The 19,278-nt window shown below is 45.1% G+C and overlaps 1 protein-coding gene across 2 annotated transcripts in view; it reads right to left on the bottom strand.

Moving 5' to 3' along the window:
- Positions 1 to 12,659: 12,659 nt before the first annotated feature.
- Positions 12,660 to 19,278, bottom strand: part of ATP6V1C1 (ATPase H+ transporting V1 subunit C1) — a 360,600-nt gene continuing 353,981 nt past the window's right edge. For both annotated transcript variants that reach the window (XM_069220590.1, XM_069220591.1), the window contains one exon: positions 12,660 to 13,262. In XM_069220590.1, coding sequence (XP_069076691.1) covers positions 13,167 to 13,262 — 96 coding nt within the window. In that variant the 3' untranslated portion in view covers positions 12,660 to 13,166. The remainder of the gene's footprint in view (positions 13,263 to 19,278) is intronic.

Below are 19,278 nucleotides of genomic sequence, written 5' to 3'. Positions count from 1 at the left end.
TGGGGCGGAGCCAATGGAACTGGTGTAGGTGTCACTACAGTGAGTTTCATAGATGTTGCTTCCTTAGGTTTAGTAGGTTTATTAGGAGCAAAGGTTGGTGGTTTCAGAAAGGGTTTGTCTGTTCTAGGAATTGCACCTAACCATGGTTCCAGTCTAATCTTGTATCTCTCCAGTTGTTCTCTAAGGGAATAATTTTCCTTCCTCAATTGCGCTACCTCAGCCTGAACCTGCATCAGAGCCCGCACAAGATCCTCCATGTTGACCTCTGTCTGAGACATCTTCGCTCGGGCGGACTTAATTTTCGTGGGCTTGGCTTTCGGACAAGACCATGTCCACTCACGGTTCCGCAGGAGCATAGAGTATAAAACCCTCACCCCTAAACACTATTCTCTTGTATCTGAAATGAACAGGGAATGAGCCAATAGCCTTCGGGGGGGAATGGATAGGGAACAGGGATTTGGGAAGGGAAGAGAAATAAAACACTGGTTCACGAAGGAGCGTCACTGTTGCTCTAAGAAAGTTGCCTCAGGGCTTGGTGCAGGAATTCTAAGACCAAAAGCAAATCAAAAACTAAAGAACTACAAATATAACAGAGTCTTTCGGCAAAATAACAATTATTAACATTCGATTGGACAATCAACGAGTCTTTCAGCAAAGTCACAATAATTATTAGCTCTCGATTGCTCAACTATTAAGCACGCTTTTGTAACTCACAACAAAATCGTTATAAAATCAAAATTATGAATTTGTCTTTTGTTATTTGTTTTTCACACAATAGACTCGCTCCAAAACAATCAGAGTAAACATTTAAGTTTGCCTAGATATCAAGCGATGCTTTCAGTAGTTCACAACACTTAACTTCAATGCTGCTTTTAAAAATACTTCTCAAGCTGTCTTTGAAAAATAGTCTTGTATCACAGGTTTCACAGCATCAAGAATGTCTTTCATAATGCACCAAAAGGTCACTAACCTCAAGAAGGCTGAAAACGGGGAGACGAGAGGGGAATTACTCACTAACCGACTTCTGGAATGTTTTGATTATTTGAGGAAGATGGAATACTGCTCGTAAATTCTCTAGCCACTGCAAAAGTAATGCGCCCCAGAGAGGGAAGCTCCGATAAAGCGTCACACTGAAAAGATGACTTCTGAAAAAAGTCACAGAACTCCACCTGAACTGGGGACACCTGCGAGTGAAGGAAGACTTGAAGCCAAGCACAGCAAACACCTTGGCAGTTCTATTTGTAGACTGGTGTGCTGGTGGTGAGTCATCAAAGACTTTTGATGATTCATATGAAGGAATTCGAAGTCTTCATAAACCGCTTGCCACACAGTTCACAAATAGGAGAACACTTGCTTTTATCAGTATAAACAAACATGCAATGTAATGTAATAGTCGATCTTCAGACGGAAGATCATTTTTCTCACAAGTTATAGGGAAGTGCTGTGAACACATTCATGACGTTTAATCTTTTTTTATGCATGCTGATTTATTTTGTGAGAGAGCAGCAAAAAGCATGCATGTGTGAGTGCGAGTCATAACAGTCGCCCTGATGTGTCAGAACCTCCATCACACGGTGGACCCTGTAACCGTGGCAAAATGCAGAATCTCAGAGTTAGAAGACATGGTATGCAATCTCTCCATAGAGGTGTGTCATCTATTGCACAACTTTAAGATACTTCAGGATCAGGCTGAAGATGCAGAGAACAGAGCACAATGGAATAACGGCTGTTTCACAGGGTTTTCAGAGTGGGCTGAGGGAATGACCACAGAGACCTTCCTTGAACACTGAATCCACTCTTGGATGGAGGCAGGAGATTTGTCCCCATACTTCATCCTTGAAAGGGCCCATAGATTGCGGTGCATGCAACCAACCCCAAGCGGCCCCCCCATGGCTGATGATAGCACAAATCCTGAATTACTGAGAGACATGGTATTGAGGGGTGCACGGTCAAAGGGGCTGTTGTTATTCAACACAGGCCCCACCCTGACATTCCCTGACTAAACTTAACAGGTCCAGACAAGACGTAAATCCTGTGACCATGTAAAGCAAAAACTATGAGCTATTCAGATAACCTACATGCTCCTATACCCTGCTGGGCTGTGCTTAAATAACAAATCCATCTATTTTGGTAGCCCAGAGGAGGCATGGACAAGGCTTACCAAGCAACGCACTGACAATGAACCAACCCCAACAATGGCATTCGGCCACCCAGTCCAAAGCCCATAGGTGGAGGACTGATGGAGCACAACCTGAGCAAAGCTGTGAGGGGGCAAGGAAAAACTTCAGAAGTGGAAGCCTCTGAGGAATTCGATGGGGAGCAGCAGGATCCTGCCAAAACTGGGGGTAACGATCAGGAGAATACTCAAGGAACCCACCAAACGATGGGAGAGGAAGCACTAGACAAGGCCCACAAAGCCGCCTGGGAGTAGTGGGATTTTTATTCTGTTCTCTTTTTAGAATGCCAGCACCACTGTATACTTATTGTGGATTTTAGCAGGCATGTGGCTATTGGGTGCACCTTCCGGATCATTTGGAAACAACAGCCTCAAGTTAGTTCTGCATTAATTTAGGCATGGGGGACAGATTATGCTTTAGGGTTGGAAGTATAGGGTGGGGGCAGTTGGGGGTTTATTTGTTTAGTTGTTTTATTGCATTTCTTTTGGTTAATTCTATGGTGTGGTCATTCAACATGGCTAGTTACAGTCGCGTGGGGAATTCCTCTTGCCCGACACCCAGGACAAGGGGTCAAGGACAACACGTTTACAAGTTTATTTTGTCCTTGGGACAGTTAGGCCCAACCCCCACCAGCACAACCCTGTGGCTGACAATTTACAGTATGCCAATACAGAGCAGTGAAAGGAATTGTCTGCAGTTGAGCTAATATTTGTGTCCATACGTTAATGCTGCTCGAACTTGCATTTATGGTCCATTAATGCAGAGCCTTTATTAAATTAATGTGCTAAATTAATGTTGTAAGCTCGGACTGTACTACTAGCAGTGGTTCCAGTAAAAAAAAAAAAGTGTACACCTTTGTAAAGTTTAAAATATAAAGCTATGTATAACACTCCCAGAATGCTCTGATCAAATGCAAATATTTGCAGAAGCTTGATTGCAAGACTGAGGTTTTTCAAATGAGTAGGAGGAGAATGTCAGGAGTAAATTTCCAACCTTTCCCAGTATGGGAAATGATTAGAGAAGAAGTGGTGAAATGCCTATAAACATGCAAATTAATAGGTTTGCACAGACTGAAAAAGGCATGCCAGAATTGGAACTATTGCTTACCACTACCTTGTGCCCTAGTATGCAGATCTGCAGAAAGGTGTCAAAATAAAGAATTTGCTGGTATTCAAGCACTACTATAGTACAAGCCCTGGAATAATCAGAGAGGCTATTATCAGAGCTCTAATATAAGGAGATTGCCACCATAATTTGTTGCTGCACTACATGGCATCAAAGGGTCAGGTAGATTATTTTACGGGACAAGTAGATTTATGAAGCAACCTGTGGCATGGACAAGTAGTTATTTTATTTACTTCCACACCCCTGACTGCTCACCCCTAATCTCCTTTCTCGCAACACTTGAGTGAATGGCTGGCATAGGCTCTGCTGGGTTCTCCCCATGACTTGGAACACACTGCAGGAGATGCCTTGACCACGCTCACACAGTTAACATGAAGGGCAACTCAATCATGACCTGGAACGTTAACAGGCTGTTGGACTGGAATAAAAGTGGTGCTGTCCTGCAATTCATATACATTCACAATCTGGCTATCCTGTTGCTCCAAGAGACATCTGCAGGGTCACAACTGCCTGTTCCTAGCCCGCAGAGGCTATGACAGTATACCATGCAGGGTACTCCCTGAGGTTCAAGAGAGGTGACCATCCTTCTGCAAAAGGATGGACAGTTCACTGACCACCTACTCCAAGAAACGAAACCATTCCTTAAGTTTAATAAAGGCTCAGTGGATTTGGCTGGAGTGTTGTGGGGTGTGTGTAAAGCCTCAATGTGAGGGACTGCCCACTCCTACTCCAGAAAGCGTGACCATGAGAAGACCTGAACCGTAAATGATCGGACCTGAGCCAACAGTTGGCTTCCATGCTGCACCAATTGTCAAATGACAAACACCCTACATCCGCTGGGTTTAGAAGAAGCCTGCAAATGCTGGATGGCCTCCGATTGGAGGGTGTATGAATGGAGGGGCAAGGGAAGGAGGGACGGGGGGAATAAGTCAAGCAAACTCCTGCACTGGCTGGCCAAGAAGGAGGTGGAATCCGGGATACTGCCCCACATAACTGAAGGCTCGGGTCGGGTGGTAGAGGACTCCATGGGAATTTCTGTCTTTGCTACATATTATACCATGCTCTATGTGGCCTGGGCACATCCAGAAAAAGGAACCACAGACCACGTGATGAGAAATCTCCCACTGCCCTGCCTGAACAGTACTGACAGAGCCGCTCTGGATCAAGCATTTACGCTTGAAGAAGTGGGGAAAGCTCTACCGGACCTAAATGCTGGGAAAGCACCAGGTGGCTATCTGGTGGAATATTACAGGAAGATGAGACCCAGATATTCTCCCTCCTGGACTTTTTGTTTTTGTTTTTAATGAAGCCAACACCAAAGACCACTTCCCTCAAGGTATGGATTTAGCCACCCTGGTAGTCCTGCTTAAACAGGGATGCCTGCAGTCCCCCTGTGGCTCATTCAGCCCCATATCCATTATTAATACGGAGGTTAAGCTGTATGCAAAACTCCTCAACAACCACCTTTAACAGTTGTTACCCCAGTTAGTCCACTCAGAACAATGCAGATTTATCCCCCACTGCAGTAAAGGCATTGTATCCATAAGGCACCCTTAGCATTAAGTCAGAATAAATCCATAGGGGGCACCGCAGCCTTTCTACGGATACATTTTGAAAAGGCATTTGATAACTAAAGTTGCCTGTTACTGGAAGAAACCCTTACCAAAATGGGGTTAGATCCCAATTTTCAAACCCATGTTAAAGCTCTGTATGCCACCCCACAGGAGGGTTATGTCCTCCAGATTCCCCATTAGGTGGGACACTAGGCAGGGTTGTCCCCTCTGCCCTCTCCTTTTCATGCACGTGTCTTAGCCCTTGGCAGTCTGGGTCCTCTGCAATGCACGGGTCTGGGGGTTCGGCTGGGGATGATGGAAAACCCCTCTGCAATGCACGGGTCTGGGGGTTCGGTTGGGGATTATAGAAAAACGCACAGCAATGTATGCGGACGACGTACTGCTAGTCCTCGCTTGCCCCGCTGAGATGGGGCCTTGCTTACGCCACATTCTACACACATTTGTGGCAACCTCATGGTCATATAAGACAAGTACCTCCTGGTGCCCAGATGGGGCAACTGTCAGCATGAGTTGTAGAATCCCGGGGTCCCTATATGCCAACTAAGCTTTCTATATCTTGGTATTCCCACTTCTTGGGAACTGGAACTTACTTTGAGTATTAATCTTAGCCATGTGATGAAGAAGGCATGAGAAGATTATGGCCCTCATTCTGACCTTGGCGGTCTTTTCGCAAGACCGCTGAGTTACCGCCGCGGTGAAGACCGCCGACCGCGGCGGTGTGCCGCTGTGCGCATTCTGACCGCTGGGAGCGTTCCGCCGGAAAACCGCCAGCAGCCACACTGGCGGTCGGCGGGAAAGTGGAGACTGGTCAACCTCCACCGCCACGCCAGCAGAACACCGCCCACAGAATTACGACCCACATTTCTGTGTGGCGGTCTTCTGTTGGCGGTCTTCTGTTGGCGGTCACGTCCCTATGGCTCCCGTCGCCTCCCGGAGGACCAACGCACAAGGTAAGTTGATCGTCCGTGAGGGGAGGGGGTGGGGGGGTGTTGTGTGATGTGGGCGTGCATGGGGGTGTGCGTGTGAGTGTGTAGAGGGGGTGTGTGAGTGCGTGTATGCGGGCGGGGGGTGCTGCTGTGTCTATGGGTAATGTGTGCTGTTCGGCAGGTGCGCATGTCGGCATGTATGTGTGCGGGTATGTGTCCCCGTTGTGTAGGTGTGTGTAGGGGGTGTGTATATGTGCATGTTGGGGGTGTGTGCATGTCGGGGTACATGTATGTGCATGTCGGGGTGGGGAGGGGGTTGGTACCACCTCTGGGGGGTGGCAGGGGGGTGGAGGGTGTGGGGGGAGGACTCGGGTGGGTAGTGGGGGGTGGGGGAGACCCCTATCAGTGCCAGGGAAGGAATTCCCTGGCCCCGATAGTGCTTACCGCCATGGTTCGCACGGCGGTTCCCGCCCGCAAGAAACCGCGGCGGTAGGCAGGGTCATAATACCCTTGGCGGTCTTGGGACGACCGCCGGGCCGGAGTGCGCAAACTCCAGCCCCGCGGTCATGACCGCCGTGGCGGTCAGAGTGGAGAAGTAGCGGTCGGTCGCGGCGGGGACCGCCGCGGTCAGAATGCCATTTTTAATATCGCCGGTCTGTTCGCGGTCCGACCGCCGTCTCTCCGCCGACCGCCAGGGTCAGAATGAGGGCCTATGTCTCATTGGAACAAACTCCCTTTAAATACGATGGGTAGAATAGTCATTTTTTAAATGATGATATACCAGAATTATCCCCTCAATATTCCACAGAACTGGTTCGACTCCCTGGTGGCCACTACAGGAAGATTTATTTGGGTACATAAACCTCCAAGGGTCGCATTTGGCAAATATGTCCGCTTGTGTATAGGGGGGTTAGCCAAGGATGGCGTCCACCTCTACTACTGGGCAACCCAATGAGTGATCATGAATGACTGGTTGCATGGGTCTGAGAGGTCTCCACATACCTGGGAAAACTGTTGCTACTTGACCTGAACTAGATGGTGTGATCCTCTACGAGGCACCAATTCCAAATTCTTCTACAGAAATTTCGCAAGTTGTCTCCTGGATATGGAGAGCTTCTCTGACATGGATGGGTTGGGGCTGTAAACTCACACTCAAGACACCCTTGCGGGAGAGTCACTGGCTGGCACAGGTAGCATTCTTGGAAGGCTTCTGAGGTTGGGACAGTATAGTGATATCCCGCCTAGGAGATGTTTGGGAGAGCGGACACCTTCGGTCCTTTCAGGACCTTCGTGCAGATTTCCACATGCGCACTTCCCAGTTTTATCACTATCTACAACTCTAATACGCACTCCTAAAATACAAAGACCTGGAAGACATCCCCAAATATAGTCCACTCGGGAGTCTCCTGCTAAAGGGCCATATGAGAAAGGTGAAATCTCACAGATTTAAAGAACCCTGGGTCCCTAGATTTGATGGGCCCTTTACCGGAGAAGTGGTAGGGGTGGGTGGTGTCTGTGGGGGGAATCGCGGGATGCATGCCCCTCCGCACATTGCAGATCTTAGTGAGGCTCAGCCTCATACAATTTAAATTCCTTCAGCAGGTTTACTTAACACCCTTCTGGTTGTGAACGTTGGGAAGCCACACCACCCTAACTAGCAGCAGGTGTTGTGACCCTAAAGATGACTTCTTTCACATGGTATGGTCGTGCCCAGTTATTCAAGGATAGTGGAACATCATATCCACCTTAGCCCAGGTATTGGTTAAGTATATTAAAGTACATCCTAGAATGTGTTAATAGGCATAATGGAGGATCTTGGGGTACTTGAGGGGACAGGATATTTGTGGGGTTGGGTATGTTGGTGGCTAACCTTGATAAAGCCAAGCAGTGGTCCTCTCCAGTACCCCATCGGGTGTACCAAAATGGAAGAAACTATATATATGGCCTGGGGCAGCCCTGTAAATATGAGAGGGTCTGGAGGAAATGGTGGTCTTCTCACAGACTGGATGGTTAAAACAGGAGGGGCACATTGATTGACTGTATGGCTATGGAAGAGTAGGGTAGTGGTGGAGGGGGGGGCATGGTGAGAAGTGGGGGGAATTGAAAACTTTCACATACAGATTGTGTATTTTGGCCAAGCAAGTGGTGGTATTGTTTGCAATGGATATGAGAAAAAATAAAATCAGAAATGCAAATTAGTGATAGTCCTGGGGTAAATGCTATTGTAGTTGCTGTTTTTCAAAGCACTCTGCAACAACACTGAGCAGCGACCAGGTGCCATGTTGCAGAACGCACCTGCCATGGTTTCTGAATGGGGAAAGAGGGACAGGTCCGACACATGCCTTTTTATCTGGATTTGTTCAGTTGTTCAGATACTACTTTCCCAGTTCTAATTCTGCCTGTGGGTTAGTATACAGAAACCTAATCCATTTGATTATATTCGGTCAAACAAATTATTTTGCAGTACATTGAACAGGAACGCCCAATCTATGGAGTCGAAGGCGTTGGCCAGGTCTATAATGTTGACAAACGGGATAGGCATCCATTGTATGGAAAAGCCTTCTCATATTTCGGACGGTGTTTCTCTGTAGTCCGAACCCTAGTCTGGATCTACTAATGGATGATGTGGATGTATTAATTATCCTAGTAAAAGCATATGGTGATCTGTAGCCACAGCCTTAAGTTCATTTTTAAAGAAGCACAGAGTCAAATTTTCCGTTTAAAATTATGGTAAGGTTGCATTTATTTGACATTCTCATCATCACCTGCAGATAGCAGGGCCTGATAACGAGCAGTGCTCAGTCAGATTTATGACAGGCTGGGGCACTGAGGTATTCAACTCAAATAAAAATCCTTGTCAACTCAATATTGGAGTGCGAAAACAAAATTATGTTTCTGAATGCTTTTAAATGGGAGAAAATGAAAATGTACTTTAAGGATTAACTTCTTACTAATTTTATCTCATTTCAAAGTGCTGCACTTACAAACAGCAGGTCTCGCTCAGTCAGTAGACACTGCGCCATTTTCATAACTGAAAAATACAGATTTTTTTTTTTAAAGAGAGAAATTTAAAGTGAAGACAAATATTTATATGAAGCATTAATTCAGATTTTTTTTTTCCACTTTCAATTAAAACAATTGTGTCTTAATGTTTTATGAAGCATGGTTTATTCACATGAAATTCCTCCCATTTAAAACAATGGATGTATCTTTCAGTTATAAACACAGCACAGTATCTACAGGCCACTGGGAGCAAGACACCCGCTGTTTGTAAATGTGACACTTGGAAATAGGAGAAAAATGAAATGAGTTTTATGGAATTCATTTAAACCATTACTATAAGAGGGAGAAATGTAAAGTGTTTACGTAAAGCGATTTTCATGCTCTAGTCTTAGTGCATCTCTGTTGAGTGCTTTTTTCCCCACCCATATGACACTTGTACCTATGTGCCGCATTGGAAGGCCTTAAATCCCTCCCATTCTACCCTAACTTCATTAACAAACCCATAGTTGTCTTTAAAGTACTGTTCCTGTGTGGTATGGTATCTAGCAAGGCCTGTTATTTAAGTTGGGTAGGGATGTGTGCTTTGTGTTTCCCTAGTATAGATATGCCAGTACAGAATTATGATCTGATGATATTCAGTCTAGATGTCCCATCTATTGTATTGTTCCGTTTCAGTTTTTTTTTTTTTATTTAGACAGGATAACCATCTTCAGTCTGGAGTGCAAATCGTGCATGGATGAGTAGTTTGTATCCGCTTGGAGTTAGGTTTAGTTCCCCCCACATGCTGATTAAAGTTAGTCTCCAATTCTTGAGGTCATTAGCATTCTTCGCCACTTGTGTAATAGGCACGTGTGATCTGACCTGCAACAGGTCTAGTATGCAAGTATAGTCCACTTTCTAGTTGGACGGAGATAGAGCCGCCTCCAGCAGGTGCAGCGTCAGGCAGGGTAGGATCTCTGCGCTGTCACAGTGGCTATTCTAAGAAACTTACAGTCTGGTGTTCCAGTCAGTATTGTATACATGCCTTCTGGATCCATCTTGCTGGAGAGTACCATATAAGATACTTCTAATTTGATCCAGACTAGAGTTCTCCTTGTGAAGAGCGTCTGTCCTCGGCATCATTTTTTTTTAATATTAGCACCTTCAGTTTTTGCCGGGCATGCATCCGATAGAGACAGGTCCATCTCATCCCTTCTGATATAAGAGTATATGCTGTCACATTCTTTTCGGTCCCTTATTTGTTAGAAGTCACAATTCTGTATTTGATCTGTGCCATTTCTACCTATCTGGTCACAATTGTGATGTACAAGTCGGCAGTCTTTGTGTAACCGTCGTACCCATGACCCTCTCCTTTACACCATGCTAACCCACTCTACAGCTTGCTTCAAGTTGTCAGTCTCCTATTTAATAAAAACATCCAACTCCAACCCTCGGGCTCAGCTCTGGACAGTCCAAGTCTTACCAAACTGCTGTGACAGTAAATCTGGCTCTCTTGGTGCTGGAGCAAAGATACATGTGTAAATTGCAGCAGCAGTGATAGTACAATACTTATCGAAACGTTCCTCATACACCCATTGTATCCTCATTTCACAGCAGATGGCGTATCTCTGGTGTTACTTTAGGTATCTGGTCTGTTTCATCAGCGCCACTGTCGCTTTCTCTCGGTGGCTGCGGCACGTTAGCGTCCGAATCTAATGTCTGTGTCCTGCTGAGTTGAATTCTTCCTCCACGTGGAGACCTTGTCTTTTGTTTCTTTGCATTTGACTCTAGCCTGTTCAGTGGTGGGTTTCTTTTATGTACCGGTCTTGCTTTTCAGTCTCTTCTGATCAATCTAGGCCTTCTGGGGTATGCATTATCTTGCTTCCAGTCATAAAAAAATGGTTTCTTCGCTGTCAGTCATCTCAAGGTTTGGCAGAAGCAGCAGCAGGTATAAATTCAAAATTTAAATTTCGTTATATTGTTTGACTGCTTGAAACTTGTACCACTGCTGAAGAACTGCGGCTGCTTAATACAGGAGAAAACGATGTTGTTTTAAAGGATGCACTGTTCATTGTTCCATGAGAGTTGTAGTGGGTGTGGTCTTTAAAACTGAAAAGATGTGCTACCACAGGCCCTAATGGGATGCCCGTAGTAGCTGGCCTGGAGTAGACACTGCATGCTCACTCAACAGAGAAGGATTTTGGACAGATGACCGCAGGCCACGTGCTGTGTACACTGTTCCTAGAAAAATGGCTTACAACAGGGGTTGGGTCCTTATGAAGTATGTATTTGCTCGACTACAGATTTTTAGGCAAACAATTGCCATTCAGACTCTTCTTTGTTAACTCTGTAAGGCAGTCGCCTGTTATGAATTATGGAACTGAATGGGACTACAACACAAGAAATAATGCAAAAATGCTCCAATGTATTCCTAGTCCGTTCCCTTATTATCATTCCAGTGATCAGGCGCAAAGACATTATAAAGTGCACATTACACGGATTCATTTTCATTCACTCAATGAGAAAGGAAGTATAAACAGCCGTCACTCGTGGTTAATATGCGACAGAACGTCTTCACGTAGGGTACCCAGGGCTTAATTTGAGCCGGTTGTTTCCGCTGAAGGGGCAAGGAAGGTGCTTTAAATGGACTGAAGAGACCAGTGATGGCTTCAAGATTACGCTGCCTCAATATACCGTGCTCGAACATTTAATTGCAGCACCCGCATGTTTCAGAGGAGAGCTTTTGGGCACCGGCACGTTTTTATTTACAAATTAAGCACTGAAGCGAACAACAATTATTGTATGATTTCGTAGTCGGGAGGAAACAGAAAGAAAATCTGTAATAACTAATTCCGAGATACCCTGGGCTTATAATCACCAGTCCCTTGTGCAAAACGCGTATCATCATGTTTGTACTGCAGTAGCTGCAACCCAAGGGTATTCCAATGAGCCTCCCCATGTAATTTTTAACCAGGGGCAGTTGATGATCCATGTATTTATTTTACGATTTGGTGTTCGAAATTTGATCTTACAATAGATGGATTATTTATTTTTACAATATGCATCACAATCATCGGAACGTATATGTGCTGCAAATACTTTTGGGAACAGCTAGCTATGGAAAGATGTGAACAGTAGCCATGCATCTTCAGTTGGGTTCACCTCAACCAAACCTAAGCATTTACTTATCTGGGAACAGCTGCAGTTGAAAGAGGACGGATGGCTACACACAGAGGACAACACGCTCAGCCCCATCTCCACGTATTGTGACACTGCTTTCTGCAAATGCAGCTCTCATGATAGACTACCTGGTCATCTGCACACAGGAAGTGGCCACTACGATGTGTCCTGGGACGAGAGGAGAAACGCTGGCCTAGTCTGAATGACTGGACCTTTCTTGTATGAAATGTTAGCAACAAAGGTGAACACTCTGCTCCAGTCCAAGCTGCGTGCACAAAAAACTGGAAACTATACAAGAATATTATTTTATAATTTGCAGATAAACAGAGATGCTAGTCGGAGTGCAATGTTTAGCATTGTGGTGCGACCAGCATTCTGCATTTGAGGGACAATGAAAACCCCGATAACACAAAGGGGTTAGTACCAAAAGTCACAAACTACCCATCTCATTTACAATACTGGGGTGGGAACTAGCTCTCGACTCACTGAGAAAAGCTGTGAATGCTGGGACGGATGCCTTCAACGGGCAGCTCTCGCAGTGGGACGGAGTTGTGACTGCACAGCAGGCAGCAGGCAGCAGGCAGCAGCCAGCACCGGTGCTGGACTCGGAGGAAACCGATTCACCTCTTAGGTTGGTCTGTTAACGAATGGCTGCTTCTTTTAAGCAATACGTCGGGCACACAAGGCAGCACACATTTTCACAAATGATGGTTTTATTTCCTCTGGTGGTTGACAGTGCATGTAGTTTAAAATGTTCAGGAAGCACAAACACTGAATATCGCACATAATTCTTTACATCACAATTCGGCAACACCTGAACATTTAATCTACTAAATACAGTGAATTCAATGGTATAAACATTTACACAATGTTCCTCTGTAAACAGGGTATTTATAAACAATGGCAACATATGGAAATAATGCACATCACTATATTAACATGGAATAGTCCTAACCTTTAAATATTCTTCTGCTTATAAATAGACTCTGATTTCTTTCAGTGTACATCGAAACACTCGATTAATTAAAAGCAAAAATACATACATATTTTCCTAAAAAGAAAATGATCGGTCACTATTGCAAATGCACCAAGGTACAGGGAATGCGATACAGGCTCATGGTTAGAGAATTAAAATGTGCTGTACTGCAGCTTTGCGTCGGGTGGGACATCAGCGATACAGGTTGTTCCGGACAAGGAGTGGGTTACTTGAAGTCCAGCAAATTGCAATCAATCTTGTAGTATACATAGGGGTAGTATTCCTGCTGACTGAGGTTCAAGCCTGGGATGTCCATGGGTGCCTGCAAAGAGAGCCCAAGATACGTATCAGCGCACTGACAACTTGTTCCGTTCCCACTGACATCAGCGGTGCACACGTTACATCACGCACATCATGGGTGTCCAATACACACTGTACTTATTGTGTTATCACGCACATCATGGGTGTCCAACACACACTGTAGCTCTTGTGTTACCACGCACATCATGGGTGTCCAACACACACTGTACTTCTTGTGTTACCACGCACATCATGGGTGTCCAACACACACTGTAGCTCTTGTGTTACCACGCACATCATGGGTGTCCAATACACACTGTACTTCTTGTGTTACCACGCACATCATGGGTGTCCAATACACACTGTAGCTCTTGTGTTACCACGCACATCATGGGTGTCCAATACACACTGTAGCTCTTGTGTTACCACGCACATCATGGGTGTCCAACACACACTGTAGCTCTTGTGTTACCACGCACATCATGGGTGTCCAATACACACTGTACTTCTTGTGTTACCACGCACATCATGGGTGTCCAATACACACTGTAGCTCTTGTGTTACCACGCACATCATGGGTGTCCAATACACACTGTACTTCTTGTGTTACCACGCACATCATGGGTGTCCAATACACACTGTAGCTCTTGTGTTACCACGCACATCATGGGTGTCCAATACACACTGCACTTATTGTGTTATCACGCACATCATGGGTGTCCAATACACACTGTACTTCTTGTGTTACCACGCACATCATGGGTGTCCAACACACACTGTAGCTCTTGTGTTACCACGCACATCATGGGTGTCCAATACACACTGTACTTCTTGTGTTACCACGTACATCATGGGTGTCCAATACACACTGTACTTATTGTGTTACCACGCACATCATGGGTGTCCAATACACACTGTACTTATTGTGTTACCACGTACATCATGGGTGTCCAATACACACTGTAGCTCTTGTGTTACCACGTACATCATGGGTGTCCAATACACACTGCACTTATTGTGTTACCACGCACATCATGGGTGTCCAACACACACGGTAGCTCTTGTGTTACCACGTACATCATGGGTGTCCAATACACACTGTACTTAGTGTTACCACGCACATCATGGGTGTCCAATACACACTGTACTTATTGTGTTACCACGTACATCATGGCTGTCCAATACACACTGTACTTATTGTGTTACCACGTACATCATGGGTGTCCAACACACACTGTACTTCTTGTGTTACCACGCACATCATGGCTGTCCAACACACACTGTACTTCTTGTGTTACCACGCACATCATGGGTGTCCAACACACACTGTAGCTCTTGTGTTACCACGCACATCATGGGTGTCCAACACACACTGTAGCTCTTGTGTTACCACGTACATCATGGGTGTCCAATACACACTGTACTTATTGTGTTACCACGCACATCATGGGTGTCCAATACACACTGTACTTATTGTGTTACCACGTACATCATGGCTGTCCAATACACACTGTACTTATTGTGTTACCACGTACATCATGGGTGTCCAACACACACTGTACTTATTGTGTTACCACGCACATCATGGGTGTCCAATACACACTGTACTTATTGTGTTACCACGTACATCATGGCTGTCCAACACACACTGTACTTCTTGTGTTACCACACACATCATGGGTGTCCAACACACACTGTACTTCTTGTGTTACCACGCACATCATGGGTGTCCAACACACACTGTACTTCTTGTGTTACCACGCACATCATGGGTGTCCAACACACACTGTAGCTCTTGTGTTACCACGCACATCATGGGTGTCCAACACACACTGTAGCTCTTGTGTTACCACGCACATCATGGGTGTCCAACACACACTGTAGCTCTTGTGTTACCAGGCACATCATGGGTGTCCAATACACACTGCACTTATTGTGTTACCACGCACATCATGGGTGTCCAATACACACTGCACTTATTGTGTTACCACGTACATCATGGGTGTCCAATACACACTGCACTTATTGTGTTACCACGTACATCATGGGTGTCCAATACACACTGTACTTATTGTGTTACCACGCACATCATGGGTGTCCAATACACACTGTACTTATTGTGTTACCACGTACATCATGGGTGTCCAATACACACTGTAGCTTTTGTGTTACCACGCACATCATGGGTGTCCAATACACACTGCACTTATTGTGTTACCACGCACATCATGGGTGTCCAATACACACTGTACTTATTGTGTTACCACGTACATCATGGGTGTCCAATACACACTGTAGCTTTTGTGTTACCACGCACATCATGGGTGTCCAATACACACTGTACTTATTGTGTTACCACGTACATCATGGCTATCCAATACACACTGCACTTATTGTGTTACCACGTACATCATGGGTGTCCAATACACACTGTACTTATTGTGTTACCACGCACATCATGGGTGTCCAATACACACTGCACTTATTGTGTTACCACGCACATCATGGGTGTCCAATACACACTGTACTTATTGTGTTACCACGTACATCATGGCTATCCAATACACACTGCACTTATTGTGTTACCACGTACATCATGGGTGTCCAATACACACTGTACTTATTGTGTTACCACGCACATCATGGGTGTCCAAATGATGTCCAATACACACTGCACTTATTGTGTTACCACGCACATCATGGGTGTCCAATACACACTGTACTTATTGTGTTACCACGTACATCATGGCTATCCAATACACACTGTAGCTCTTGTGTTACCACGTACATCATGGGTGTCCAATACACACTGTACTTCTTGTGTTACCACGTACATCATGGCTGTCCAATACACACTGTAGCTCTTGTGTTACCACGTACATCATGGGTGTCCAATACACACTGTACTTCTTGTGTTACCACGTACATCATGGGTGTCCAATACACACTGTACTTATTGTGCTACCACGTACATCATGGGTGTCCAATACACACTGTACTTATTGTGTTACCACGTACATCATGGGTGTCCAATACACACTGTACTTATTGTGTTACCACGTACATCATGGGTGTCCAATACACACTGTACTTATTGAGCTACCACGTACATCATGGGTGTCCAATACACACTGTACTTATTGTGTTACCACGTACATCATGGGTGTCCAATACACACTGTAGCTCTTGTGTTACCACGCACATCATGGGTGTCCAATACACACTGTACTTATTGTGTTACCACGTACATCATGGCTGTCCAATACACACTGTACTTATTGTGTTACCACGTACATCATGGCTGTCCAATACACACTGTACTTATTGTGTTACCACGTACATCATGGCTGTCCAATACACACTGTACTTATTGTGTTACCACGTACATCATGGGTGTCCAATACACACTGTACTTATTGTGTTACCACGCACATCATGGGTGTCCAATACACACTGTACTTATTGTGTTACCACGCACATCATGGGTGTCCAATACACACTGTACTTATTGTGTTACCACGTACATCATGGGTGTCCAATACACACTGTACTTATTGTGTTACCACGTACATCATGGGTGTCCAATACACACTGTACTTATTGTGTTACCACGTACATCATGGGTGTCCAATACACACTGTACTTATTGTGTTACCACGTACATCATGGGTGTCCAATACACACTGTACTTCTTGTGTTACCACGTACATCATGGGTGTCCAATACACACTGTACTTCTTGTGTTACCACGTACATCATGGGTGTCCAACACACACTGTACTTCTTGTGTTACCACGTACATCCTTCTTGTGTTACCACGTACATCATGGGTGTCCAATACACACTGTACTTCTTGTGTTACCACGTACATCATGGGTGTCCAATACACACTGTACTTATTGTGTTACCACGGACATCATGGGTGTCCAAATGATGTCCAATACACACTGTACTTATTGTGTTACCACGTACATCATGGGTGTCCAATACACACTGTACTTATTGTGTTACCGCGTACATCATGGGTGTCCAATACACACTGTACTTATTGTGTTACCACGTACATCATGGGTGTCAAATACACACTGTACTTATTGTGTTACCACGGACATCATGGGTGTCCAATACACACTGTACTTATTGTGTTACCACGGACATCATAGGTGTCCAATACACACTGTACTTATTGTGTTACCACGTACATCATGGGTGTCCAAATGATGTCCAATACACACTGTACTTATTGTGTTACCACGTACATCATGGGTGTCCAATACACACTGTACTTATTGTGTTACCGCGTACATCATGGGTGTCCAATACACACTGTACTTATTGTGTTACCACGTACATCATGGGTGTCAAATACACACTGTACTTATTGTGTTACCACGTACATCATGGGTGTCCAATACACACTGTACTTATTGTGTTACCATGGACATCATGGGTTGTCTAATTCGCAAACACTCTACCTTTTATCATTTACATTAGCGATGTCCGGTACACAAGCACTCTATCCTTTGTGTTACCAATTACACCATGGGTGTCCAGTAGACAAGCATCTTACCTCTGTGCTGCCATTTACATTCTGAGTGTCCAGTACACAAGCAGTGTACCTTTTGTTTACCTTTTACATCAGCGATGTGACGCATTTTATTGCACATGTTCCAGGGACGCTCTTGAAATTAAGCGGCTCTGAAGTGAGGGATGTACGGGTCATATTATTAGAAGGAGGAGTGCGGACAGCGAGGAGGGACCCGCCAGTCAGCCCTCGACAAACCGTCTTCTCTCCCCGGTGTTCCCACCAGAATTCAGAGAGCATTGTATCTGGAACCCATCAGCACCCGAGGGACGAGCCCGAAGAATGAGAACCAGGGCCGGCTTTAGGGAGGAGCGACCGGTGCAGCCGCACCTGGCGCTGACTTGGGGGGTGGTGGGGCTCTGTGCTTGCAAAAATAAATCTGAACGTGAACCTCCTAGTGCGTCCAGCAGTTTTCAGGCAATAATAAAAATGTCAAGATAACTGGTGATTATTGTTCCTACTGGAGAGAGATCAGAATTTTGTCAAGTGGCAGTTTTGGCTCATCATAAAGAAACGCAAAGGGTTAACGTGCCTGCTGCAACAAGCGTGTACCATGCAGATCCCAGAACTCCGAGTGAACTAGGAGTACCACATTAAAAAAATGAAATGTATGTAAAAGGGGATATACAGAGATGAGGGGGCACGGTTGGAGAGCGGTAGTGAAGGAATTCATGAAGAAGGAGATCATGGGAAAGGTGGGGGGTGGGGGAGAGTAAGGAGGGGGAAGCCAAAAAAGATTGTCGTACCAGGCACCATCAGTGCTAAAGCCAGCCCTGATGAGAGCGCATGCGCGCACGCACACACACACACACACACACACACACACACACACACATATATATTTTACCTAGTGGCGGTCACCACTAAGTAGTTATAGCTGGGACTTTTTTCTTCTTTTTTTCTTTTTAAACATAGACGGAGTGTTTTTTGATTTCCCAATAACTTTGACACTACTTGATGAATCAACACAACTTATAGTCAGTTCAGCTGCTTTCTAGAAAGTTTCAGGGTGAACGGTCAAGCGGAGACTGAGAAAAAAGGGAGGCCCCAAAACACTATTCCCCCCATTCTATGTCAATAGGAATTTTCAAAATTTTGAACACTACTTCAGACCAAACCGCTGAACGGAATTACACCAAATTTGGCAGAAAGATAGATCTTCGTCCCAAAAGCAAGCTTCAGGGTTAGGTAGTTATGAGGGTTGGCTGCAGGGCAGGCCCTGCGGCCAAGCCCCGCTGTGCACTGCCAAAGGCTGTGCACAGTGGTGGTTGGATTAACGCATAATAATGAAAATTGCTTTACGTTAAAAAAACCATAGAAATTCACTGAACCAACCAAAAGTTACAGGGACATTATAGTTAGGAAATATAATTTACAAAAATGACATACAACTTCACCTAAAAAACAAAACAAAAACAAAACAAACAAAGGTTACAGGGACGTTATAGTTAGG

This window comes from Pleurodeles waltl, chromosome 2_2 (assembly GCF_031143425.1).
Source record: "Pleurodeles waltl isolate 20211129_DDA chromosome 2_2, aPleWal1.hap1.20221129, whole genome shotgun sequence".
NCBI classification, from domain to species: domain Eukaryota; kingdom Metazoa; phylum Chordata; class Amphibia; order Caudata; family Salamandridae; genus Pleurodeles; species Pleurodeles waltl.
The sequence above is the reverse complement of the archived record's forward strand: the minus strand, read 5'-3'. Positions and strand labels throughout refer to the sequence as shown.